Here is a 27,859-nt window from a genome sequence, read left to right as displayed (position 1 = left end):
GCTGATATTTGTATGGTTCCTTCAGCCAGGTCCTTGTTACCTTATCAACAGGTTGGTTGGCAAATAAGCATTCCCGTGGCCCCCCAAGAAGTTTTTAATGGTTAATATTCAATCACCACTGTTTCCTGTTGTATGGTCCACCTAACATTTGGATTTGCTTCATTTTTTTGGGATTATGCCCTGAAAGGAGCTGTCAAAATGGATGGCCGGTGTGGATGTAAGGTACATACATCACAGTGGGCCCCACAGACAGGGATCCACTGACCCAGGAGGATCCGCCTACGCCACGCCCAAAAGATAAATATAGGAAATGGAGTTGCCCTCCAATCTCCTGTTGTTTGGGAAAATAAATAAATAAAGGGATGTGAAACATGTAGAGGATGGAAATTGAAATCAGAGCATCATCGGAGTGGGTTGTATAGGTAATGGCCAGCTTCACCCTTTTGTTTTGTAGTTGATTTGTGTTCTCAATTTAGCACATTACCAGTGGCAGTACTGTAGATGCCAACCCAAACCTTCCTAACCTGGTTTTGCTTGCAGTTGTCTCACAACAGGTTTAAATGATTAAAAAAAAAACAGAGACAAGAAGATGAGAAATATCCAGTGTTAGTGAACCTCATAAACCATCTGATCTTATACAGCTGAAATGAAGGTGACTGTAACCTCACTTTGTTGTGTGGACTCTCCACGAACAAAGTGGAAAAACATGAAATCACCGCTTTATTAAATGGAATCAAATACTGACAGATAACAACTGAGGCGAGTCTTATTTCTCAGGGTATATGAATAAAATAGAACAGCTTGTTAAAGCACATTCGCAATGTATTTTGCTTGGATTTGCTCAGCTTCATGTCCAACTTTAATGCTGCGACAACATTGTAGAAATGCAAATTCCAGACAAATCATAAAGCAAAACTCACAGCTTCAAAAATAACATATGGAGCTTATGGGACAGAGACAGTTGGAGGGGAGCATGAATATCTTATCCCAGTTTTTTTTTTTAAATGAATACAACAAGCTATATTAAGGGACAATATGGGCAACGGCACCTCGCCATGATGCGTGCATGACTTCTCACATTGAAAGACGCTCATAAGGCAGGGCACACCATGAATGTATCCAGACAAAAAATAGTCATGTCACCTCATCAAGTGGGTCACATGCACGTTGAATGTGGATCATTGATTTCTTTTTTCAGCCATCCATTTTTTCAACACTTGACCCACCCAATGTGCAGGCTTTGCCCCCACTTGTCTTGTGTGCCACATGACATGTGAGGCATGATTAGATTGTGTGAGTACACCCATTTCAGGTTTATAAGCCATTGCTGGAGTACTATATATAAATGAAGATGGCGTATGTCCAGCATTTAGACTAAAGATCCACAGGAAAAAACAAAGATCATTGACAAGTGGGGAAGCATTAATAAGAACACAATCAAACTAGCCGAAAGAATCTGTAGGTGGCAATTGCTTGCCTCTAAGCAAATCAGCCAGAAATATGAGCACTGGTCATTTTCTCATCAGAAGTTTATTGTTGCAATTAGTTACTGCTTTCCCCATACCTCAAGCAACGGAATATTATAATAATAATAATAACAACAACAACAACAACAATAATAACAAGACCATAATGGTTAGGTTGTAGTTCTATGTGAAGAGACTATGTTCATGCACATCTACACCTTTAACATGAGTGCAAAGAAAAACAAGAGCAACAAATTGAAAAATGGTGGGGTATTGTTAAAATTATAAATTTGCAGAATACAGCAGAACTGCTTATAGTGATAATTCGACAGACCCTTGAGATAGGGATACCAGGATTAAGAAAAAAAAAAAAAACAAGTTGGGCGACTTTTCGAAAGATGACAAACAGAGAATGAAGCAACAATTTCATTAGCCAAAAACACAAAAGGTTAGAACTTTTACCTGATGAATAGCTGCAAACCAATGATGAGATGAGCAGAAATTTGCAGCTGTGTGATTCAGCATGATAACTATGAGTGTTAAAATCCGCCCAAGGAAAATAAACTACAATTCAATGTCCCCTACAAATACTGGGTTCGCCTGTATTCAAAACGTCATTTTGACAAATAAAAAAAGATTGCATATCATGAACCTGAAAGCACAAAGTGATCTCACCCCCATTCAAAACCACAACCGTGAAGAACCACAGGTCAACATGAACAACAATTTCTAGAGCAAGTACGACGTATTTCAGGAAAGTAAAACCTCGCCGGTCATCTAATTAAGGAACTCAATAATTGGGTAAGTCCTAATGATACCATATCTTGCCACATTTGATGGAAAATTGAAAGCCCTCAAGAACTGAGGTTCGCACTTTGAAGACATTGTCAAAAAGGATATCATACACAAGAATGTTACTCATTCCCTGCCCAGAGCAGGCTGCAGCATCATGGCTGGGAAAACAACTTTGCCGAGGTGTTGGATCCACTAGAAGAAGTGGTCACAAATACCGCTTAGTCTGTCCTTATGGAACTCGAATTCTCCCATGCACCTATGAATTATGATTTCCAAATAAAAGGGCATAAGAATTTTCTGCTGCCTCCAAAATCCAAATGCAAAGCAGATCAGAAATTGAACTCTTACTACGTACCCATCGTTATCATTTCCTGGAAGAAAAAACGGTCGCTGAAATGTTGCATACATGAGTAATACAGATTATACACCAGCTCGGGTAGCCAAACACGCCAAGAGACTGCAAAACCCAGTACATATATTTGCAGGTCAGCATAATTTATTTTATCCCAATATATTAGTTGAAAGTCTGGACTACAAGCATAAGGTTGTTTGCTTCACAAACCATCATCAGTTGTTTACACATCCAGTAACTGTTTTCTGCCGCTAACTGATCTGAGGCGTCGAATAAGATTCTCCTTTAATGATTCTGGAACTTGGGAGATGAACTGCTGCTTAGCATCCACAATCAGCAGCTTCCTGCATTATAGCAAAAGAGAGGGAACAAATTTATAATAGTGCAATCAAAAGATTCATTTAATCTCCATACCCTATTAAAAAACCAGACTACAGAAACTAGAACCAGAAAAGGATAAGTTACAATAAGTAGACAATCACAGCTCAAGATGATCAACCTCAGCAAAAGGAAAAAGAATCACCTAGGGAGGAGATTCTCTAACAAATCAAGAACCATGAAATCCCTTTGTTAGATGATCAATCATATCAACCCATAAGAGATTCAGTATATTTATGAGCACAGTGAAAGTATGGGAAACATGTTATACTAGATGCTCACTTAGAAAATATATAAGCAAAGCACAATAATGAAAAACAAATCCAAAATAAGAGAATGAGTGGTTTCATCCAATGTTCGAAATATCGGTATCGAGTTACATATCACATCCTTGGGAGATACATATCAGTTATCGCATGGGATATATCATTTGTATCGGGTAATTTATCGCACTTTTTGGGAAACATGGGGAAACATTGGGAAAATGATTGAATTTTCCAATGAAACTTCGGGAATTGTTAAAAAAAAAAAGACCTTAATACACACTTTTAAATCATGACATCTTAAGAAAGGAGTGCACATAATAGGTTTCCTTTGCATAAGGTCCTAGGCTATGCGTTATTTGTCTGAACTAATGCGACTATATTCAAATTGAATGCATGACATTTAGAGTGCATGTGATGATCATTTCATCAAACACTCCTAAATACTTAGAAATTAGTCTCACTTGATAGTTGGTTGAAGGAAATTTTTGAAAAAAGATTAATATTTTAAAAAAAAAAATTATTATTTTTAATTAAATATGTTTTAATTTTTCAAAAATTGATAAGAAATTGACAAATCAGTAGATCAGCCCTCATACATGCTCGAGTTAATGTTTGGAGTGCAACATTGCAAGCAATTTGGGAGAAAATGGGGAATTCTCCATTTTTTTTCCCAAATCAGACCACCAACGCTCAAATTTCAAAATTAGAACGTATGTTATGATCGTTTCATCAACTACTCCTACATACACTTCAAAATTAGTCTCAATTGATACCTGGCTAAATCAAATTAGTCTCAATTGATACCTGGTTGAAGGAAAATTTTTAAAATAAAAAAAAAAAAAAAAAAAAACATAGAGAACATGAAGAACCAATGGATATCAAAATTAAAGCCCCAACTCCATAAATTTTCATGCAAAACATGAAGAACCAATGGATTTATAACCATTTTACGCTTATTTAACATAATTTTAATTTATTTTTATTTTTTTTTTTAAAGGATCAGAAATTGAAAATGCTCACTGGATTGAACACGTGGGATATATTAGCATTACCTGTGCGTTTCGCATTGCACAAGTGGGATACAAGATATATCGTGGGATATGTCGGTTGATATCATCAATATTTAAAACATTGGTTTCATCATTGTCATTGTCACATAGCCTTGTTCAGCTATTTGTGATGATTCTTGTTTCACCATAACTTCCTAAGGCCCTACCTTTGGTAAGTGTAAAAAAATTCATATCCTTTACCTTATCCAAGTCCTTTTAGTCCATCCCATCCTCTTCCTTTCGAGCCCATCGGCCAGTGTTTTAATACCTGAACTAAACCAGCCAATCGGGTGGGTTTGGACCAAAATGAACCAGGTCGCTATAAACCCCGGCCAGCTAAGGGGCTAGCTCTGTTTTGTTTGAGAGAGAGAGAGAGAGAAATTGGCAGGCAAAAAACAAAAAATAAAATAAAATAATAAAAACAACTGCATCTCTCAAAACATGAACTGATGACCACCGATTTGAAAATCAAAAATGCTCCAGCCACTAGGTTAACAGCAGATTAGGGGGTGCTTTCGTGCCACTGAGAATGAGTTTTAATGCTTTTTCCTCCCTGCTAAGCAAAGGAAACAATAACTGGATTTGAACTTAAGATTGTAGCCCACTCATGTGTCCAATGGGCCCAAAATTTCAGCTTTCCACGATGACAAGCTTGATGATTGGTTCAGATTTCTGAATACATCACATACGAACATGTGTGACAGAGGAGGTCAGTCACGGTGACAACTGAGAATGAGTTTTAATGCTTTTTCCTCCCTGGCAAAGGAAACAATAGTCGCATTTGAGCTTAAGATTGGTGCCCACTCATGTGTCCAATGGGCCCGAAATTTCAGTTTTCCATGATACCAAGCTTGATCACATATGAACGTGTGTGACAGAGGAGGTCAGTCCCAGCGACAGGCTGTGTTTCAGCATTTAGGTCTCAGGTTTGAGCCCAGCTCACCTATCAGGGAGGTGTGACAACATCATTCCTATAAAACTGTAGAAGCCTGTGTTTTGATATTGAGGTTTCAGATTCAATCCCAGCTTACCCATCCAAAAAGAAAAAGAAAAAGAAAAAAAAAAAAAAAGACAGCTTTCCTGCAAAAACATTGCTCTCACAGATTTAATGAGAAATGAAAAATGGGTGGCATCCAAACACACCGTACTTGTAAATTCCTAATATTTATATTACTTTAAATCAAGAATACGTCTGGACCAAAACACACCAAAGAGGGTCTGACCAATTGGACCAAATGCGCCATTGGAAAGGGTCAAAGTTGGTCAATGGTCAGGGTTTTAAAATATTGCCTTCAACCCAAATCAAAGTTCCCTCCCTAACAGGGGTCCGTCTCCAGTTTTCTTGGCACATGGAACTCCTAGGTTGTTTCAAGTCACCTCACCCTTGAGTCGATCATTCCTAATCTAACTAAGCCATTTCAACATCCTCACCTCTGGACCGCTCATCCTCTGCCTCATGTTGAATCTTAATAGCCCAGCGCCCAGGCCCATGTAGCATAATCAGTCGAATAGCATCTTACAAAATTTTTCTTCAAGTTTAATTAGCACATGGCTATCATGCGACACGAGGAATCTCTTGGGTATGAATTTTAAATAATCCACCACATCTAGGTTATTCCTGGCTCTGTTGTTAACGAAGTTTGGGGTCATTTCTTGGCATTGTTTTAGTATTAGTTGGAGATGCCTGGAACTATTGTGGACATGTTCTTCGCTTGGCACAGGGAAGGCGCCGATCAGAAAGGGAGGAAACTGTGGAAGCTAACCCTCCTGGCCATCCTTTGGGCAAAAAGGAATGATAGCTTCTTCCTAAAAAAAAAAAAAAAAAAAAAAAAAAAAAAAAAAAGATGAATGATAACTTTCGGAATCGGTGCAAGCCGCCAGAAGTGGTATTTAGGAAGGCTAAGTTGGATGTCATGTATTGGGATGCCTCCACTAGATCACTTTATAGTTGTGCTTTAGCCTCGTCAGTTGGTTGGCTTTGATTGTTTTTGTTTGGTTTTTTTTGTTTGGTTTGTTTGGTTTTTTGTGTTTTTCTACTGTAGATTCCTCATCTATGCCTTATCAATAAATAAAAAATTAAAAAGATGTCACCTTTCAAAGAAAAAATCCAAGGTTATTCCTGCTAAAGTCATGTTTCAAATCCTTTCCTTGGTTCTGTTGGTATTAATTTTCCTAGGCCTTCCTCAATTTGTGTTCTTCATTTCCCAAATTATTTTCAAATAGAAAGTTGTCTTCCTTTTCATACTTTCAAACTATAGGCCAAAGATCAACAAAGGATATTTTGTGCTCAGTTCAAAGGGCACCTATTTGATAACCAAAAATCTAAGTCCTCTGCCTCTAGACCAAGCTACAGCTGTACGCTATTAAAAGATGCCATACATTATTTACTCAAATTATTTCAAGATTTCCCCGAGGAAAATAAAAATAAAAAATAATTTTATTTAAAAAAAAAAAAAAAAAAAAAAAAAAAAAAAGACACTGAAAAGGAAAAGATGTAGAAACAAACAATGGAAGACCATTACTTCATAAGGACGTGTCAAGAAGTAGAAAACAAAATGACAGACTGCTTGTGCACATAGTAGACAGAGTGGTGGCCCTTTCAAGTGCAAAGGTAGAGTATAGGGCAATGGCCCATGCTTTGTGTGAGCTTGTTTAGCTAAAGACACTGATGAGTGAGTTGGGGTCTGTAGCTGATGGTCCTATGAAGATGTATTGTGATAATCAAGCTGCCTTTCATATTGCCAATAATTTGGTTTCTCATAAGAGAACCAAGAAAATCAAAGTTATTCAATCCATCAAAGAAAAAGTTGCAAGGAAATTTGCATGTTCTTCGCGAGTCTCAGGATCAATTGTCAAATATTGTTCACTGAGGCTCTTGTTCGCTCTCATTTAGATACTCACTTCGTCAAGCTGGGTATTCATGATGTATATGCTCCAACTTGAGGAGTGTTGATGGACCCTGATGGATGGTGATGATCACACGTGTTGCCCACTTCATCCGGATATTATGGTTTCTACTATTTCATCTTACTATTCCTTTTCTTTCGTCCATAAGCTGATGTGTTTAGAATTTAAGCATATGGCCTTTGGTTATGGAATAACATGAGGATAGGGGGTATTTTTGTACTTTCACATAGCCCTATTGTTAATAAGAAGAGAGGCTAGGGGCACCACCACCTTCTAAGCCTTCTCTTTCTTTTCTCTTGCTTCTCATATTCTCTCCCTTTCTCCTTCTCAATCAAACTCAAGGAACAAGGGATATGCATTGGTGGGATGAATCCCATGGTTCCACGGATTGCACGAATTTCTAGACATTCAAGTACACCCAAATCAATCTGACACTATTTGTAAGTTTTTTTTTTCTTGTTTTTGAGGGAAATGGTGTATAACGATTAAGGATATGCATAAATGGAATGAATCCCATCAATTGCATGAATTTCAAGTGTACCTCGAATGAAACAGACACTATTCATCCAATTTTATTTTTAATTTATTTCCTCAAACTTCTTGAGGGAAATGGTGTATAATGATTAGGGATATGCATAAGTGGAATGAATTGCACTTATTTAAAAATATTAAATATAGGAGTTTTAGAGTCAGTCAAACAAATAGAACTCCGGCAACCCGAGACAACATTCTTACCAAAGAATGGCCCGTTAAGCCATTATACACATGTTCAAAACTAGAAACAATACGCATTTGGGATCCTCCCATTATTCTGAAATTTTCCTTTTTTATGTTTTTCTTTAAAAATTTGACCGTGACAAGGCCGTAACAGCCGTTACAGCCTGTACCATTATGGCCATAAGGTTGACCATTATAGTAACTTTTCGTTATCAAATATCTTGGCAAAGAGTGCCCCTTTATGAGCATCAAATAATAAATTCTGCCTTTCCAGGCAGAGCCGTTCTCTTTCAACCCTTTTTGGTCACTGGCTACCAGAAGCTCTTCATTCTTGCCACACTCAATGGAAGGGATACATCAGATGGATTGAAACCTACTTTGCGCCCCAAATCCATTCCAGATCCACCGCTCTTTTGTCGACCCCAACATTTCGCTTTTTCGGAGGCCCAATATTGATGGGGTCTATTCCCCAAATCAGAGTGTTACGCAGAGCACCAATAGCTAATAAGATGAAGAAAAGTAGACTTGGATAGTTTCCTCATGTGCACAGAGACCAAGAACCTCGCTGATTATGAGTGAGTTGATACAAGTTGAAGGCTCTAAAAAGATAAGGAGAAGGCCAAAAGGATGTCGACGGAGGTATTAAGAAAAGACTTGATGACCTATGGTCTAATTGAGCGAATGGCCCTTGATAGAGTGAAATGGCAGAACAAGATTCATGTAGCCAACCCCAATTAATTGGGATAAGGCCTACACAATGATGACGAAGATGATGATAAATTGCAGAATTCCAGCAGCTTCTCAGTCTCCAAGCAGTGCTTTTGACGCCAAATGAGGGAGATGCTAGAAAGATGCTAGAAAATGCAGACTTAGATGAAGGAAAGAAGACTTAAGAGGGTTTGTTCATGTGCAATGGAGACCAAGAACCCCGCCGATTATGAGTTTATGAGTGAGTTGGTACAAGTTGAAGGCTCTAACAAGGCAAGGGGAAGGACCAAAAGGATGTGGATGGAGGTAGAAAAAACTTGATGGCCTATGGTCTAATTGAAGGTATGGGCCTTGATACAGTGGAATGGCGGAACAGGATTCATGGAGCCGACCCCAATTAATTGGTATAAGGCTTAGACAATGACAAGATGATGATAAATTGCAGAGTTCCAGCAGCTTCCATCTCCAAACAGTGCTTCTGATGCCAAACAAGGGAGATACTAGAAAATGCAGATGGTTTTGTTTGGGAAGTATTCAGCTGTCTTTTTCGATCCGAATAAGAAGCTTCATTCCCATCCTTTATGTGGCAAAGAGAATATCCTCCTACGGTGGCGTTGTTTGTTTGGGAAGCAGTTCAAGACAAGATTCTAACAGTAGATCATTTTTGGCATGGAGGCTCCCAAGGGCTGAACAGATTTGTCATGTGCAAATGCAACGAGGAATCTGTCCATTACCTATTTCTTCATTGTCCAGCAGCCCAGCTCTCTTTAGAGCCACTTTTCTCGTTATTTGCTGTCGAATGGGTGCCAAGGGACAGCTTGCAGTAGTTTTCAAGCTGGAAGCTGGAGCAGTGGTCCCTTGCCGAAGAATAAGGTGCTGTGACTGCTGCTTCATGGTTTGAATATCAGTATCAGGGGGCCTATTGGCCCAGCCGAAAAACAATACAGTATGGGCATCGCATATCGGCATCAGCCCATAGGGACCATATTGGCTCACATTGGTTTAACTTTTTTCAGAGCAAAAGAATCAAGGGGGAAAATGAGATATTCAAGAATCTATCACTTTTGCATTTTGAACAAATATAATGGTATATCAGACCATTGTTTGATAAGAATGTTGTCTATTGGTTTGACATATTGCAAGTCAACCAAATGGGCCCAAATTGAACACAAATCAATCATGATTTGGTGAATTAGAGCCCATTACATTGAAACACAACAAAATGAAGATTAACAACGAAAAAGAAAGTGAAGTTTTACCCTTCTTTCCTACTTTTCTCATAAAGATCCATTCGCTTCGATTCGTCGAATCGCACTCAAATCTTTTATTTTGATCATAAAATGGTCTAAATCTAATCTAAAATGATTTTCTAAGTTTCCTCCATGGTCTAAATGGAAGACAAGTAAATGAGTAAAAAAAAAAATTTTTTAAAAATAAAAAATAAAATTCAAAGTTGGGTCTCATGGGTGTATCGTCCCGTATCAGCCGTATTGGTGCCGATATGCCCTGTATTGGTTGATAGAACTGATACGGGCTACCTTTTTAAGGGTGTGTCACATATTTTAGCATGCCAATATGGATACAATATGGGCATATCGGCCAATACGATACCAATATTCAAAACCATGGGCTAATTCTTCTCACTATGTGGTGGGAACTATGGAAAGAGAAGGAACAAGCATACTTTTTTTAGGGTATGAAAAGTTCAATTAACAGCCTGTTTGATCGTATCAATATATAGAGTGATTGAGTGGGCCCTTCTTTCCCCAGTATGCTCCAATAATTCAGCAGATGAACTGCATTCTGATTGAAGTTTTGAGGAGGGGGGCTCAGTTATTGTTTTGTCGTGGATGAAGTTCTAGAGACCTTGGTTGTTTTGTTTTCGCGCCAGATTTTGGCTCTTGCTTCTTGATTATACATTTAGTTAAATTTGTTGCAGAAGGTTGAGCGCCGTGGCCAGCATCTTGTAGTGTCATTGTTGGTTTTTTGTTTTTGCTGTTGTATTATTGCTCATTTGTTCCTCCAGACTCTTTCCCTTGTTGTTCTTGATAAATTTGTTGTTGCTTGCTAAAAAACAACAACATAAAAAGAAAAAGAAAGAAAGAAAAAAGCATGTATGCGAATGTATGACTTTTTAGTTGAACAGAGTTCTGCTTCACAATTTCACAGTTCCCTGAATAAAAATGAAAAAAACAACATTAGTGGAGTATACAAACTCCTTGTAAAGAAGCTCCATTCCAATGTTGTCAAAATCCTATGATTTAGGATTTTACAATTTACAATTTGAGTCGAATCTTAAGCAAAATGATTTGAATCCCACCTTGAATCCCTTTTAAGATGAATCCTATGATTCTATTATCTGAATCCAAAGATTTACAATTCAAATTATACTCGCTCTCTTCTATTTTAAGCTATAGTTGGCTTTCGTTTTATGTTTTTAAATTGGTGGGGGTAGAATCTTATACAAGAGGTCAATTACTTTATTCTATTCTTTATAAGAGATTACATGATGGATATTCTCTTCAGCTTTAAAACATTTTTGCATTTTTGTGTGATTTCTTACTTAATCAATCAAAACACCAAACTGATACAAGTATTCAATAACGGTAATGGTGGTCATAACGGCGGCCAGCCTTATGGCCATTATGATACAAGCCATAACTGTCGTTATGGCCTTGTAATGATCATATTTTTTTTAAAGGGAAAAAATGTATTGGCCCCATATCGGTCCGTTGTGGACCTATATTGGCCCTTTACAGGCCCCTTTTTTTTTGAATCGGGCATTATGATCCCACATTGTGTAACGGTCACCACCATTACCATTACATAACATCTGCTACAGTCATAACGTAACTGTCGTAATGTAACTGTTTTTTAACACCATTTACATGACTTGTCTGGAATGTGTTTTTTATAGATGGCTACGATCATGCTGACCTCTGCATTGTGGTAATGATGGTTAGAAATCAAAATGTCTTTTTTTGCCAGTCTACAGAATCAAATGCCACTTTCCCAACATGATTCTACACTTAAGAAAGGTAAACAAAACACTAATTATTAAAGGATTTTTGGATGGTTTTTAGGGTAAATTTCTTGAACGACAAAAAATAACGGAAAGATGAGAATCCTCTAACACTATCATGGTATGGTGGTATTATTTGGTGCATATTGATGGGAAATGGATGATTGATGAGTTTCTATTTTTTTTCTGATTTATTTATAATTAGCAAGTTATTTTCAATTTTTAGGAAAATCATTAAAAAATAATAATAATAAATAAAATTTATAATTAAAATTATATATATATATATATATATATATATATATAAAACCTTATGATTTGTCTTGTTCCGATTTGCAATGCAATAACGATTTTGACCACATTGCTCCCATCACAGGTTTCATTGTAAGATCTCACTCTATGTTGGCAGGTGAGTTGCTAAACAAAGTATTGCCTCAATAGATTTATATTAAGAAACCCTAAAAGATGTGTATGCAGCTGAAAAGAAAGTAAAAGGACTTGACTCACTTTAACTCAGTGTTACTGGGAGTGCCTCCTGCTGATTGTGCACACAACCTCTTCTTTCCACGCATGTAACTGTGCACTTTATCAACCCACCCACATGAATGTAAATCTGAAATTGCTTCCTTAGCAAGCCTGAAAAAATAAAAAAATTTACAAAGATAGAAAGTAATAATGGATAAGAACAGCTTTCACAAAAATGGTTTCAAAGATTATTATTGACTTCACTAAACTTATAGTACAGATTCAGAAAAAATGAGCATATCAAGTAACAACCATAACAATACCGACTTCTTATAAATCATGACTTACAGTTCTTTAAACTCCTCAAGTTTTTCCCCGGAATAGGCAGCTTGTTCGGGCAAATTGCTCGACTCAATAGCAAGGGGAGTCTCCACTTTTTCAATGTCTGGAGATTTTCTCTTAAATCTTTGGATATCAGAGGGGTACTTATCCTTCTCATTTGAGACAGGGCCAGGACCCGATTCTCTGCTTACTGCAACCACATTTCTAGTAACAGTGTCCTCACGAACTTCTGCTTTTTCTGAATCAACACCAACGCTCTGAATTTCCCCTTTCCCATTTGGTACTGAAAATGTTTGCTTGCTTTCAGAATCCGCACCATCAGAAAAGTTTTTACCCTCAGCATGCTTATCATTAGGTATAGATGGCATCTCTAGCTTTTGTACAACAGTTGATTCTTCAGCGGAGTTAGACGCCAATGATATCCTAATCTTTTCGGGACCTAATGATTCTTCATGGTGACCGTGCTTTCCTGTGAATCCATTGTTGTGAACCTTTGAGTTACCATTCCCATTTGCATCAATTCTTTTGGATCCTGGGGATTTAAGGTTAAACTTTATCTGTGGGCTTGAAGGTGCTTTACCAATCTTTGATGTGGTTGGAATATCCTTCTCAGAATGATGTGCACCATGCGGTCTTGTGGGTGGGAGTTTCGATGAGACAGTTGCCTTCTGGTTAACTGATACATTATTCCTACTGCAATCAGGAGACTTCTTTCCATTGGCGAAACCACCACCTTTGGCTGGCCTCGGCCTTTGATTGCTACGAGAGAAAAATAGAATATAAACCTTCTCTGACAAAACTTCCTGCAGGGTTGAGAGAGAAACTTGATGATCATTGCAACAATACCAGCGGCCTGTGGCATCCTGTGGGCACATGGAGGAGTTAAAATAATATGAGAAATCAACTACTATATGCAGCTGTTGTTATAGGCAACAGTAGAAACTCATCTGAAGCACATTAACTGAGAAAAATGAGAAAAATGAACAGATAAGTATGAGTAGAAACCTTGATGTATGCATAATAATGTCCAGAATCTACTGAGTAGCCTGAGTGCACAATGCTGCCGAAAAGGTTATACTCTGGCTGTGTATCCTGCATATAAGTCGAGCAAAAAAGCGGAAAAGCTTAATTCATTGTCCTACCAGAATAATGTTTAAAATCCTAAATGCAGCATCAAATGTATAAAAAAAAAAAAAAAACCTGGTACTTTGTTTGAATTATCTCCATGTAGATATGAACAACTGTAAATGGGGATGCACTATCAAGGTTCAAGATCCATACATGGCCAATTTTAATCATCATTCATTTTGTTTTGGAGAGAAAACATTTTAACTTCATTTCCACTGAGCTCTCCAGTTTCCATACTGTTTCTCAACTACTTTCTCACCCCATGCTTCTTTTTTTTTTTTTTGAGAGCACAAATTTCATTGACAAAGAAACTAAAGATGTATCATGAAAGAAGGGAATTTTTCCAAATCCATGAAAGAGGGCCTACTAACACCCTCTCTCGCTAATGTAAGGAAACAGGATGCTTAGACTAGATGAGAGAAGACAGATTTCCCATAAAATAGAAACTAGCTTCCACGCCTCATTAAAGCCTCTTCTCACACAGTTAATGACATTTACCCGAGTTTCCTTCAATGATAACTAGCCCAGAGCACCTATTGGCAAAAATTCATAATCCTTCTCTAAGCACCTACGCCTCCATCCTTGTTGAGTCCCCTCACCAATAGGAGACCGGAGAAACAAAGGCGAATCTCTCCTTCCTCGTTTCTCAACATACCCCTCATCTTACTAGGACAGGGATCAACCTGTGATGACCCATCAAATCTAAGCTTCCACCACCCACCTGGCGAAAATCTCCAACTCGGACAATTCTATATCAAGACACTTTCACTTGCCAAGGACTTTTTGTTTCATTCACCACCAAGGAGTAGTCATAAAGAAAGCCAGATGTCATCATAGGGCTCCGCAAGGGTTCTTCCTGGACTAGCCATTTTTCAATAACATCATCAATGGTTAGCCAAGGAGTTCAAAGATCTTTCAGATTCAGAACAGGTAGAATCTCAAAGAATTTTCTGGATATCTTGAATCTCGGAGGATTTTTTGGAGATCTTATCCAACTGTCTCCCTATTTTGTAACACACCTTCCATCCTTAACATGATCCAATATCCGACGTTGATCCAATCATCATTACCAAAAAAAAAACAGAGGATCCTAGCTCTGGCATGGTAGCTCATTCGTCCAGGCCGGCAGACTTTGATCCGTGTGGCATGGCACAATAAATTAAAGAAAGTTGTCCCAGAGTCGTTCACGTCGACCTATATCCACCACACCTATATAAAGATGGGCATTTGGAAGAACCGATCAATACACAAATTACTGAGAGAGGACTGTCCAGGGAACCAAGCTTATGGCATATCCAGCTCATCCATCTCCACTCTTCTACTCAGCTTTTGTTAGTTTTGGTTAGTGGCATGCTTGGTTCAGCTCATGCTGCAATCAGTGGTTTTTTGTCCTTTCTTTTCCTTTTCTGAGCTCAACAAAGCAAGTGTCCATCCTTCGGGCCAACTAGGTTTAGCTTGGACGGCAGAAAAGTTGGTCCCACTGCTTGTAAGGAAACCTAGCTACTCACAATGGTGTTTTCTCCATTTTATCAACAGCCAATCTTTTTGTTCATTTTATGCTCCCTCGACCATGGTTTTAACTGAAGGATCATACCCGAGCACTCAGTACCTATCATCCCTACTTAGCCGCACAGAACAGGTCTTTAAACAGCTGATTGTAACTTGAACTAATCTCATGACAATTTTATTTTATCTGAAATCATGAAGGAGCCACTCCAATTCTAATTCAAATGCAAGATTTTCAACTCCAAGTTTCAACCTCAAGTAGAAAAAAGCCAATATGATGTGTGATGCCTAATATGTATAAAATAAATTTTCAGTAGGATTTTTTCATACTTGAATTTCATACCACACACGCTGGAATAGTTTCCCCCTCTTCTCCTCAACAAAACCACTCAATGATACCATCGATTATCATCTTGAATAACAACACTAAGGGCCTGTCTGGATGCATGCAAAATTCTAGGCCACAACATACCCTGTTTGACAAGTACTTAAGACATGGAGTGGTGGGAAATATGGGGAGCTTAAGATGGTTGGTAACACAGGTAACTTTATGATCCATGTGCACATTGATTAACACATGGCACATGTGAGACGCTTGAAGATTGATGGTGGCACGTGTGACAAATGTCGGTACTTAAACATTGGATGGTCATACATTGACAACATTTGGCAGGTGATGCATGTGCATGGAACATTATATTCCTATATGCACCATATAGGACTTTTAGCATGTATAGTCCATCTGACACTTTGAGCAAGGACAGACTATCCTTGAGTAACAGACATATTAGCTATACATATTATCCTCATTTTCCTCTTTTTGTTTGCAAAATGGTGCTTGACCGGTGCTTGAGAAACTGCATACATGTTGTCAATGCAAGCGTGTACCGTACACGACTTTGTGTGCATCCAAATTCCAAACAGCCCCTAAGTTTTGATCATTTAATCAATAATCAGTAATGTTCTCTTGAAGGTTAAAACTAAATATGGATCTATATGGTAGAAGGATGCGATGAAATGTAGTGAGCACAAGCCGCACAATTGCTGCAAAGTCAAGAAGTAGTAATGCCTCTTGAAGGTTAAACTAGTTATGGGTCTATTTGCTAGAAGGATACAATATAATGGAGTGGGCACAACTACAGCAAAGGTGCAATCATCACAACTTTTCCTTCATTTCTTGTCTTTTAGCAATCAAACCATGGGATTAAAAATTTTTAAAATTTGTGGAATTTTCATCATCAACATTTTCACCATTCTCAACACTAAAGGATAAATGAATTGAGACTACAACTTTGCAGCAAATGTTAATCCTACCACAATATACTGTTCTACTAGGCTCACAACTAAATGGACCATGATGCATCACTAAATACCATGTAGGAAAATAATGCACCAATAAATAGAGAAAGAGAGAGAGCTAAAAGGACAAAGTGCTCATTTCAGATATGTACACACCTGGCTTGCTTTGCACATGTAACTTGAAAGCGTTAAAACCTCCTCAAAGGCAATGGCCCGATCAATCTTCACACCAGGGATGACCTCAAATCTCTGAAAGACCAAAGCACAAACATAAGATGAATCTTAATGGCAGCAAAGGAATTGAAACAAATACAAGAAGGCAATAGCAAAAACCAATGTACCTTTAGCTGGATGACAAGGATGTTAGGTGCTCGAAGAATGGACATTTGCTTCTTAGCTGCTGACAACTTCTTACACCTGAATTCACAAAAACGACACAATATTGAATGCCTTTCCTTTTATGTATGGTGATCAATGAAATTAGAGTGAGAATGAGAGGTCTATCAAGGCAAAGGATAAGATTCATTGAAGAGAAAGTTGAGGCAAGATACTCCTTTTGACAAGGTATCTGCCACCTCAGCTAGTCCCTACAAACATGATAAGGAAACTGCTAAAACAAGCATAGCTACGTAGTTTCTTTCACAAGAAGGCTCTGTTTAGATTTGCTCAAACGTAAATTAAGGAAACAATTTTATCCATGTAAACGGCATTTCCATTGTTTTTTTTTTTTTTTTTTGTAAATATCTTCGAAATGCCATTTCTATTTCCCTCCCATTTCATGAAAGATGCCTCCTTTCCATTTCCATGCCCATACTTGAGAATGGCATTTCCAAAAAAAAAAATTTTGAGGTAAAGGAGGAAACAACCCCTCCATAAAATGCCCCACATGATAGTCACGTGACACTGCACATCTTCGAGTGCCCCACATGTGAAACAATCAATCTTCAAGTGCCCCACATGTGCCAATGTGCCACGTGTACAACATATACCACTGCCCATCTTCTAATGCCCCACATATCAATATGCCATATGTCACAATGTGATACACATGCAACATGCACCATCCCTGTCATCGCTGCCTAGTAGCTTCTTTTATCAAAAAAGAGTGACTGATGGTGGATCGATACAGGAGTGTCCACTCATGTTAGTTTTGATAGAAGCTTGTTCAAGACCTATGAACCTTTTTTACTTTTTCTTTTTTCTTTTTTACGATAAGACATACGGACCTGTTGTGAGCAAATAAATGTTCGTTATGGGAACGAACAAAACCACTAATTGCATATGTCATTCATGGAGGAAAAGTTGAGCTTGAATTTACTTTAGGGAAGACCATCATACTCTGTAGGGTACCCCATGCACCAGAAATGAGAAAAGACTTGGTCTCTGGTTACCTCCCGAGTAAAATGGGGCTTTAACTCGTGACGGAATCCAATCAGTTTGTTATTTCCAAGAAAAATGTACTTGTTGGAAAAGGCCATGCTTGTGATAGGATGTTTAAATTTAGTATTATCAATAAGAATGTAGCTTCCAGTTCTAATGCTTATATTGTTGAGTCATTGGATGTGTGGCATGGACGCTTAGGACGAATTAACTTTAGAATGTTGAAAAGCATGGGTAAAAATATACTTGGTCTTATCCCTAGAATGAGAAATGAAATTCACAAAGCTTGTGAAGTGTGTGCCTAAGATAACTAGAAAATCTTTTCACAATGTTGAAAAAGATACTAATGTTCTAGATCCGGTCAATGTTGTCATGTGCGATCACATAAGCGATTATGCGATCGCATAATCGCATACCATGGCTCAGATCGCTTATGCCATGGTCGCATATGCCATGCAGAAAGTATGTCATGATTATGCGATGGCATAATCGCATAATCCATGGCATACTTTAGTATGCCATGGCATAATGGCCAACAGTCAAGTTTCTTGTAGATTGTAATAAGTTGTAAGTTGTAACCTATATTGTATGCATTAACTCATCAAGATTCAAGTTATCAATACAATTTCTTTTCTTTCTTTTTGAAAAGTTACGAAACTTGTATTAGAAAACAGAGAAAGAGAATAGAGATAGCATGGCCGCGGAGAAAGCGGACCAGAACTAAGCTCCTAGGAAATCTAAATTACATCCCTTGAGTTTGTCAATGTTAACAGCCCATTCAATGATTAACTGTTTAACTCTACAGACAATAGTCTCCACCAAATTGGAGGTATCGTTGAAACATCTTCCATTCCTTTCATTCCACACCGACCACCACACCGCGAGGAGAGCCAATCTCCATAGCACTGTTCTGTATCAACCCATTCTCACCCCATGCCACGCCTTTAGAAGTTGACCTGCCGATTCTGAGTGACACCACCTAATATCGAATGATTTCAAAATGTCTGACCAGATTTGATTGATAAAAGAGCAATGGATGAACAAATGATCCACCAATTCTTCATTTGACATGCAAAATAGGCAAACATTTGAAATGATCATCCCCTTTTTCCTAAGGTTATCGACCGTAAGGACTTTGTTTTTTCCCACCAGCCATCCAAATGCAACAATCTTAGGCACGGCTGGGTATCTCCAAACTTGAGCAGTCAAAGGTTCTTCTTTGGGATTAAGATTGCTGGCCATGTTGCTGTAAGGTGACTTCACCGAGAATTTGCTGGATTTGTGGAGAGTCCATATTAATTTGTCTTCGCTTGACTGATCTGGCATGCTCTTGTAAATGCGATCCAAAAGTGATGTATATTCATCGATCTCCCAGTCTTTGAGGTTTCTTCTGCATGTTGGATTCCATTCGACTTTGTTTCCGATTATGGTGTAGCACTTATCCACGGTAATATCCCGATTTGGGGCAAGGCGAAAGATGTTTGGGAACTCCACTTTCAAAGCTGAATGACCCACCCAGGTATCTCCCCAAAACTGAATGTTAGTTCCCTTCCCCAACTCAAAGCCAATGCCTTTTAAAACTTCCTTTTTAATTGATAAAATATCTCTCCAAAGCGCCGATGCCCTGTAGATCGAGGAGTCTTTGGTCCACCAAACTCCGTCCAATCTGCCATATTTACCCTTGACAATCGTATTCCAAAATTCCCATTTTCCGTCCCTAGCCTCCACGTTCACTTCCCTAAAAGAGCCCGGTTCATGTTCTTAAGGTCTTTCACGCTTGCTCCACCATCTTGAAAGTGCTTACAAACCTCCTTCCATTCGACCAAATGGAATTTCTTCTTATCTTCCTTTCCATGCCATAAGAAATCAAGTCTTAATTTCTCCAATTTTGCCACAATCAAAGTTGGGCATTTGCACAAGGACATGAAGTATAGCGGAAGGTTTGATAGGGCTGCCTTAATGAGAGTTAAGTGACTGCCCAACGATAAAAATTTGCATTTCCATCTAGCAAGGTGCGACTCGAATCTGTTTATAACTTTGTCCCATAGTGATTTTGGGGGTTTCCCAATACACAGTGGGAGACCCACGAATGAAGTTGGGAGGCGGCCTAGAGAGCAATCAAAAAAATCAGCAAATGTCCTTGTTTCTTCAATCTCCATGTTCACGCCAAACATTTTCGCCCGACACTGCTTCAAAACACCGAACCGTTGTCCGCAAGTTGCTCACCATATTCTAATCAGCTACACTGAACAACAGAGTATCATCCGCATACTGGATGTGGGAAATCGGTTGATCCATTCCTTCCACTCTGATTCCTTTTATAATCCCTTCCTCTTGACCTTTCTGTAATATTCTGGAGAGAGCCTCAGTAACTATTAGAAAAAGGAATGGGGACAAGGGATCACCCTAACGCAATCCCCTTGAGCTTTTGAAGAAGCCAAGGGAACCATTGAGAAGGATAGAGAAGTGGGCCGATCCCACACATTCTCTCATCCATTCTCTCCATTTTTCTCCAAAGCCCATCCGAAGAAGCATATATTGAAGGAAGTCCCAATCAACATGATCATAGGCCTTTTCTAAGTCTAACTTGCATAAAAGGCTCTTTGAGGTGGATCTGTGACTGGAATCCAGACATTCATACGCAATGAGGGCACTGTTGATGATTTTGTCTCCCTGGGATGGTGAACTAAAAATCTAAATCCGGATATTCTATATTTGTAGTTTTCAATAATTAATTCTTTCTTAGTGTAACTTGTTGATTATTTAAATTTGTTTTGTTATATATAATATAAAATAACTCAACATATAGATGACTTAATAGTCACACTATAATGAAATAGGTAAATAAACCCAATCCAATCACTTGTAGTAATTATACATAGTTTTTTCTTAATTTTTTAGGATTTTTTCTATTTTTTACCATTTTTTATTTTTTTAATTTCAAAAAAATAAAAATAAAAAAAAAAAAGCCATCAGCCTAACTGCCTAAGCGATCACTTATGCGATTATGCGATGGCATAAGCGATCAGCCCAGGCTAATGGCTTATGCGATTTGACAACATTGGATCAAGTACACTCACACATGTGCCTTAAAAATCATGATGACTGAATGTGGTAAAGTCATACTTTATCACTTTTATGGATGATTGTTCAAATTTTACCCATGTATTTCTGTTACATATTAAAGAAGAAGAAACTTTAGAAAAGTTTAAGGTATATAAATCAGAAGTTGAAAAAGAAAATAGCCAAAATATTAAAATTCTCACAAGCGATAGAGGTGGAGAATATGCCAATGCTTGGAGGAGCTTTCTTCCTTAGGCCGCATTGATGGAATGGAAGTAAGGGGCAGGCTAAAAAAAATTGTAGAATTTTGTGAAACTAATGGAATTAAGAAACAAGTCTCTGCTCCATATATCGCTCAACGAAAATGGAGTAGCTAAATGAAAAAACAGAGCCTTAGTAGTGATGGTGAATGTAATTTTAATTAGTTCTGACCTACCTAAAAATCTATCGCTTTAGATTTTTAGTTCTGACCTACCTCTATCGCTTTAGAAAAGTTTAAGGTATATAAATCAGAAGTTGAAAAAGAAAATAGCCAAAATATTAAAATTCTCATAAGCGATAGAGGTGGAGAATATGCCAATGCTTGGAGGAGCTTTCTTCCTCAGGCCACATTAATGGAATGGAAGTAAGGGGCAGGCTAGAAAAAAAAAAATTTGTAGAATTTTGTGAAACTAATGGAATTAAGAAACAAGTCTCTGCTCCATACATCTCTCAACAAAATGGAGTAACTAAATGAAAAAACAGAGCCTTAGTAGTGATGGTGAATGTAATTTTAATTAGTTCTGACCTACCTAAAAATCTATGGGAAGAATCTCTCTTGTCAATATGTTGCTTTCTTAACAGAGTCCCATATTCTAAGAATAATAAGACACCCTATAAGATTTTGAGTTGCATTGCCTAATCTTAGACACCTCAGAGTGTGGGGTTGTCTAGCTTATGTTACGATGATAGATCCTAAGAGACCCAAACTAGGACCTAAAACCTAGAATTTATGCATTCATAAGATATGCTCATAATAGTCTTCTTATTGATTCTTAAATATAGGTACGAGCCAGGTCATAGAATCAGTATATGCTAACTTTTCTGAAGATACCATCCCACATCATTCCAGATCTAAGATAAGATTATATAGAAACTCAATCACAAACTGGTTTTAGTGTTCTTAAGAGGATTAGTGAAACACCTCTCGAAAACCTAGATTATGAACCTAAGAGAAGTAAGAGACTAAAGACAGCCACTAGTTTTGGATCTGATTTTGAGACTTACGTGATAAAAGACAACCCTGCAACTTTCTAAGATGCAATGACTTCCTAGGATGCTCCCTTTTAGAAGGAAGCAGTAAAAGATGAAATAGATTCTATTCTTTCTAATGAAACATGGATCTTAATTGATCTACCTCCAAATGCAGAAACCTTAGAATCAAAAGGAATCTTTAAGAAGAAACGTGGGACGGATGATTCTGTAGAAAAATACAAAGCCAGACTGGTTGTTAAAGGATATAAACAAAAAGAATGAATAGATTTTTATTTTTTTTTACACATTCAAGTTTTACTAAAATAGCATCTATTATAATCCTTATAGTGTTGCTTGCCATCCATAAGCTATTAATACTTCAAATGGATGAAAAACTGCATTCATGAATGACGATTTAGAGGAGGAAATCAATATGAGTCGACTTGAATTTGTGGTACTAGGAGAGGAAAATAAAGGATATAAGCTAGTTAAATCTTTATATGATTTAAAACAAGCACCTAAACAATGACACGAAAAGTTTAACCAAATAATCTTTTCACATGGGTTTTGAATAAATGAAGCAGACAAATGTATATACTAGAAAACCACTGATGGGTATCCGGTTATTATATGTTCGTATGTAAACAACATGTTTATTTTCTATACCATTTTAGGTGCCATCATAAAAATAGAAGCCTTTTTATCATCGATATTCAAAATGAAGGATTTAAGTGAAGCAAACATAATATTTGAAACGAAACTTATGAAGAATAAAAATGAAATTACTTTGTCACAATCTCACTATATTGAGAATATTTTTATAAAACATAATAGTTTTGATTGTAAACCAATGAGCACACCATTATGAAGAATTCTACATGGGTCAACTTGAAGGGTTTGTCGTACTAGGAGAGGAAAATGAAGGATGTAAGCTAGTTACATCTTTATATGGTTTAAAACAAGCACCTAAACAATGACACGAGAAGTTTAACCAGGTAATCTTATCACATGGGTTTAGAATAAATGAAGCAAACAAATGTATATACCGAAAAACCACTGATGGGTATACAGTTATTATATGATCGTATGTAAACAACATGTTGATTTTCTATACTACTTTAGATGCCATCATAAAAACAGAAGCCTTTTTATCTTCAATATTCAAAATGAAGGATTTAAGTAAGCAAACATGATATTTGAAATAAAAATCATGAAGAATGAAAATGGAATTACTTTGTCACAACCTCACTATATTGAGGATATTTTATAAAACATAATAGCTTTGATTGTAAACCAATGAGCATAGCATTCAATCCTAACATTAAATTAACTAGAAATAAAGGTCATGAGATTTCTAAACGTGAATATAAAAGTATGATTGGTAAGTATGATTGGTAGCTTCATATATGCTATGAACTACACGAGGCTTACTATCGCCTATGCAGTTAGTAAACTGAGTACATACTCACATAACCTTGGTAGAAGTCATTGTAATTTGTATATATATAAATATATATATATATATATATATATAACTCAAAATCATGCCCTTCAATTTTCTAATTATCTTGTTGTTTTAGAAGGATTCAGCGATGAAGATTGGAACTCTGACATTTATGAGTCTAAATTCCCAAGTGACTATATCTTCACCTTGGGTAGAGGTATGATCTCTTGGAAGTTGAAGAAACAGACGGTTATATCTCATTCAACCATGGAATCTATGATCATAGCCCTAACAATAACTAGGAAAGAAACTAAGTAAATTAAAACTTTATTGAATAATTTGCTTTTAGGGTGAAACCTATTCCTCCTATTGTAATACTTTGTGATAGTAATACCACTATCAATAGAGCTCAAAATAGAATACACAACAGGAAACCCAGAAAGTGCTACTAAAGCACAACTATAGAAGACAATTGTTAGAGTATAAAGTAATAACTGTTGACTTTGTTAGATCATGCGAGCATTTGGTTGATCGTACAAGAATATTGGTGAAAAATGTTGTTTCGGAGTGGGCCACAAATGTAAAGGCAACGATGTCTACTGATTTTGTTTCTTGGTTTCTTTCCTAGTTTTGGGTTATATTCTTTCCCCGCCTTGTTAGGATCTGTGGAGCTTGATCATCAGGTGTACTGCTCATCTAGCCATCATTTTCGCAGGTCAAGCTCTGTGCTGAGCTCGTTAGGGGTCAAAGGGGGGGCAGTGCCCCCTCACTTAGTGTCTAGGGGAGTAGCCCACAGCCCAGAGGGAAATTTTGTAATTTCATATGGAATTTTATGCAAACCCTAGTTTGTTTGAGATAATATATATTCTGTCGTGAGAGAGAGAGAGAGAGAGTTGTCGTTGTATTGAGAGCTGCTACTTTGTTTTTGCATTTGAGCATAGTGGATCAATGTGAATCCGTGGACGTACCAAAAGGGAACCGTGTAAATCTTTGTGTTGTGGTTTGCCTCTTTTTTCTGCTTTTTTTTTTCCAATATTTCTATGTGTGTGGTCAAGAAGGGATCTTTCTCCCAACACGCCTTTGGCAGGCTTTTCTAATAAATTTCAAGTTTTTTTTTTTTTTTTTAACACACCACCACACACTCACGCCGTAGTGGAATTTCACCACCCATGGGTACTTGAACCCTCAACCAGGTGTTGAAACTCTTGAGAGTCTACCACCGGAGTAAGAGTAAGGACCCAATAAATTTCAAGTTACCTCTCAAAAAGAATATATATATATATATATATATATATATATATATATATATATGGTTGATCCTCTAACAAAAGGCTGTGCAAGGGAAAAGATATAAGGACACATCGAGGAGGATGGGACTGCAAGACCTAAAATAAATTCGATCTCAATAACTAAGAAAGTGAATGGAGATCCCAGAAAATCTAGGTTCAACGGGTAATTGAGATTGAAAGTTCAATTACAAAGCACCAACGTCAATGAGAATTGACATTCTCAATGCCCCATTCCTAAGGTGTGAAATGATGCTACTATAACATGAGATAGATTGGATTAAATTCCTTAAGAAGTCTGTAGCTATTATATTGAAATATTGGTTACAGGATGTCCTTGATAGTCGCCTATATGAGAATGGAAGTGGTGCCGCTTCTTATGAGATTTGGGACTTAATCTGTCAAGCACTCATCAAACAGGATTTTCCACATGGCGATAATGTGAAGGCTGGTTGTGAACATCTAGTGGCTGAAAAATATGAGTGAATTAACTCCAGTCTTGTAATAAAAGAATATCAGTTCAAGATTGGATTAACTAATATTCTTATACGAATCAGGTTAAGTCATGGATATAGGTTCAAATCTCAGATACTTATATTTATTCATATTTTTCCTGGTTGCACAAAGTTTTATAAAAAGAAAAACATTTAGCTTGTTTTAAAACGGGGGGAGATTGTTGTGTTTCAAAACATAAATGGAAATTTTTTTAGCTCATGTTTTGTCCACATTAGATATGGAAGAGCTCAAAATCATCTTTATACAAAAATGTGTTTCCTTAGGGGCTTGAGCCCCTTCTAGAGACTATGCATCAAGGAGCATAAGGGTGGATGTGCCCTGTGAAATTTATCGATGCTCTATAAAAACAAGAGCAGAGAATGATCCAAGGCACCAAAAACGTATTTCCTTAATTTACATCAAATGTAGGTTTCCGGGCAATGTAGCACTAAATTTCTAGCAATTGAAATCCGCAATAACACGAAATACATAGAAGGGGAAAGAACGAAAATTAATCAAGTTTGAGAACCACGTACTTGCCACATTTGTATTTGTTGTTGCCATCCAAGGTCTCTGGTTGGAAGAACCGGCGCAGAACTTCTCTCAAGGAGTTATATTGGAACAAATCAAGGCTGATATCCATGATTTCATCTGTCTTGCTGGACTCAGCACCGCACGACAGGCATTTCACGACGCTCTGCAGCGCACCACCAAAGATCTCCTTCATGACAGTGTCGTGGCGGTGCAGAAGCGGGTCGGCTCCGTTGGCCGGCCCGCCGCCGCCATTGCGGTGGTGCTGGTGCAGCAGCTGCTTCTTGCTCTTGAGGAGTTTAAGGCAGGTGTTGTGGCAGGCGTCAATGACGTAGCGGAGGAACTCGTGGGCGTCCTCCTGCTGGCCGTAGCGGAAGTGCTCGGCGAAGATCCTGAGGGAGTTGCTGATCTTGGAGGGGGCGTCTTGGGCAACGTCGATGCTGAGGGACCGCACGATCCGGCGCTCCAGGATGCAGAAGGGGCAATCAGCTGTGCCCGACGAAGATCCACCTACAGAATTTCCAAAAATTAAGATCCGAATTGTGAAATCAAAGACAGACAGACAGACAGAGAGGAAGAGAGAGATTACAGAGGGAGGAGTGTTGGTTCTTGAGGCAGAAATTGGCGAGAGGAGGCGTGTAGGTTAAGCACTGGAGGACGCTGTTGAGGTAACAGGTGTTGCCGAGGTTCTTCAAGCCGAGAGGTGGGCCCGATTTGCGACGGTGGAGATTTGGCTGCCACGTCATTTGCAGGGCCATCAACGGCTGGGATCGGAGGGAGAAGAGTAAGGAGAAGATCGCATGGTTTCTCTTCTTCGTCGCCTGTGAACGGTTATTCCTGATGGGAAGCGGGTTTTGCCCGATCCAATCAAAGGTTTTTGCTCTTTGTTTTGAATGAATGTATAGATGGCTGAGATTTTTGGGGGAGGGACTCTCCCTCCCTCTCTCCCTCTCTTAGGGCAGGAATACCTACAGAACAGAGAGAGAGAGAGAGAGAGAGAGAGAGAGAGGTGGGGTAGGTGAATGGGCCTTACAAAAACAGTCTTGGGATACTAGTCATGGAGTAGGTCGTTACAAATGGAATTTTTGGGGGAGAGATTGAAGAGCCAACCGCCGGCCACGTGTTCAACATCCTCATCATTCATCAACTCACTCATCAGGTGCCCTCTGTTTGCTTGAGAAATTTGGACGGTTGGATAAAGAAGCTACGAATGATGTTTGATCAATGGACCAGTTGGGTTTTGGGACGGAGGGTATGCTCATGTGTGAATTGCTTAGATTGCGTATTTGCTCCCCCACCGGTTCCCCCTTCCGGTAAGCGAATTGATTACTACCTGGCCATTCCGACCTCGGCATAGGCTGGGGTATCTGAGGGCCACCGTTATGTACGGATTTCATCCATACCGTCTATCCATTTTTAAATATCATTTTATGGCATAATTTCAAAATAGAGGTAGATCAAATGTTCAAGTGTACCACAACACATGAAGCAGAAATTATGATGATGGTCACCATTGAAACTTTTCTATGGCCCACCATGATGTTTATTAGCCATCCTAACCTGTTTATAAGGTAAGATGGACTTGGATGAAGGTAAATCACTAATATCAGCTTGATCCAAAACTTTTGTGCCTCTTGAAAAGTTTTCAACGGTATCTATTAAATCTCTACTGCGTGGTCCACTTGAGCTTTGGATATATCTTATTTTTGGGATTTTATCGTAAAATAATATGAAAAAATGAATGGCCGGTGTGGATAAAAACATTACATCACGGTGGCCCTTTGGAGACCTAACTTGTGCCGAGTGTATTTACCAAATTCGCGCTCCGACCTGCTCGGTTCCTCCTCGCTTAATCGCTCGAGCGTTTCCGAGTTGTAACTGAAGTATCGAAAGGCGAGTAACAGACTTTTAAGAGATTGAAAGGGGCACATGAACGTAGAATCCAGGTACAAACATAAGCTGGGGGCTATCATGAGTGGACAATGGCCAGAATATTCAAAGTGAAGGCATGCAGCCCACCTGAGGAT

The 27,859-nt window shown here is 38.2% G+C and overlaps 1 protein-coding gene across 2 annotated transcripts; it reads right to left on the bottom strand.

Moving 5' to 3' along the window:
- Nucleotides 1–1,983: 1,983 nt before the first annotated feature.
- Nucleotides 1,984–26,879, bottom strand: LOC131220708 (ubiquitin carboxyl-terminal hydrolase 25). Of its 2 annotated transcripts, XM_058215505.1 has the most exons (10): nt 26,422–26,874; nt 25,838–26,342; nt 16,742–16,817; nt 16,557–16,649; nt 13,473–13,559; nt 12,474–13,330; nt 12,168–12,296; nt 2,824–2,957; nt 2,617–2,718; nt 1,984–2,517 (listed from the first exon to the last, which is right to left on the bottom strand). In XM_058215505.1, exons 1-8 carry the CDS (start codon nt 26,588–26,590, stop codon nt 2,837–2,839), a joined length of 2,037 nt encoding a protein of 678 aa, XP_058071488.1. In that variant the 5' UTR covers nt 26,591–26,874; the 3' UTR covers nt 1,984–2,517; nt 2,617–2,718; nt 2,824–2,836. The 2 variants fall into 2 exon arrangements, with proteins under 2 accessions (XP_058071488.1, XP_058071489.1); XM_058215506.1 differs by lacking the exons at nt 1,984–2,517; nt 2,617–2,718 and adding an exon at nt 9,373–9,523 and having other exon boundaries at nt 26,422–26,879.
- Nucleotides 26,880–27,859: the final 980 nt, after the last annotated feature.

This window comes from Magnolia sinica, chromosome 12 (genome assembly GCF_029962835.1).
Source record: "Magnolia sinica isolate HGM2019 chromosome 12, MsV1, whole genome shotgun sequence".
NCBI lineage: Eukaryota > Viridiplantae > Streptophyta > Magnoliopsida > Magnoliales > Magnoliaceae > Magnolia > Magnolia sinica.
The sequence above is the reverse complement of the archived record's forward strand: the minus strand, read 5'-3'. Positions and strand labels throughout refer to the sequence as shown.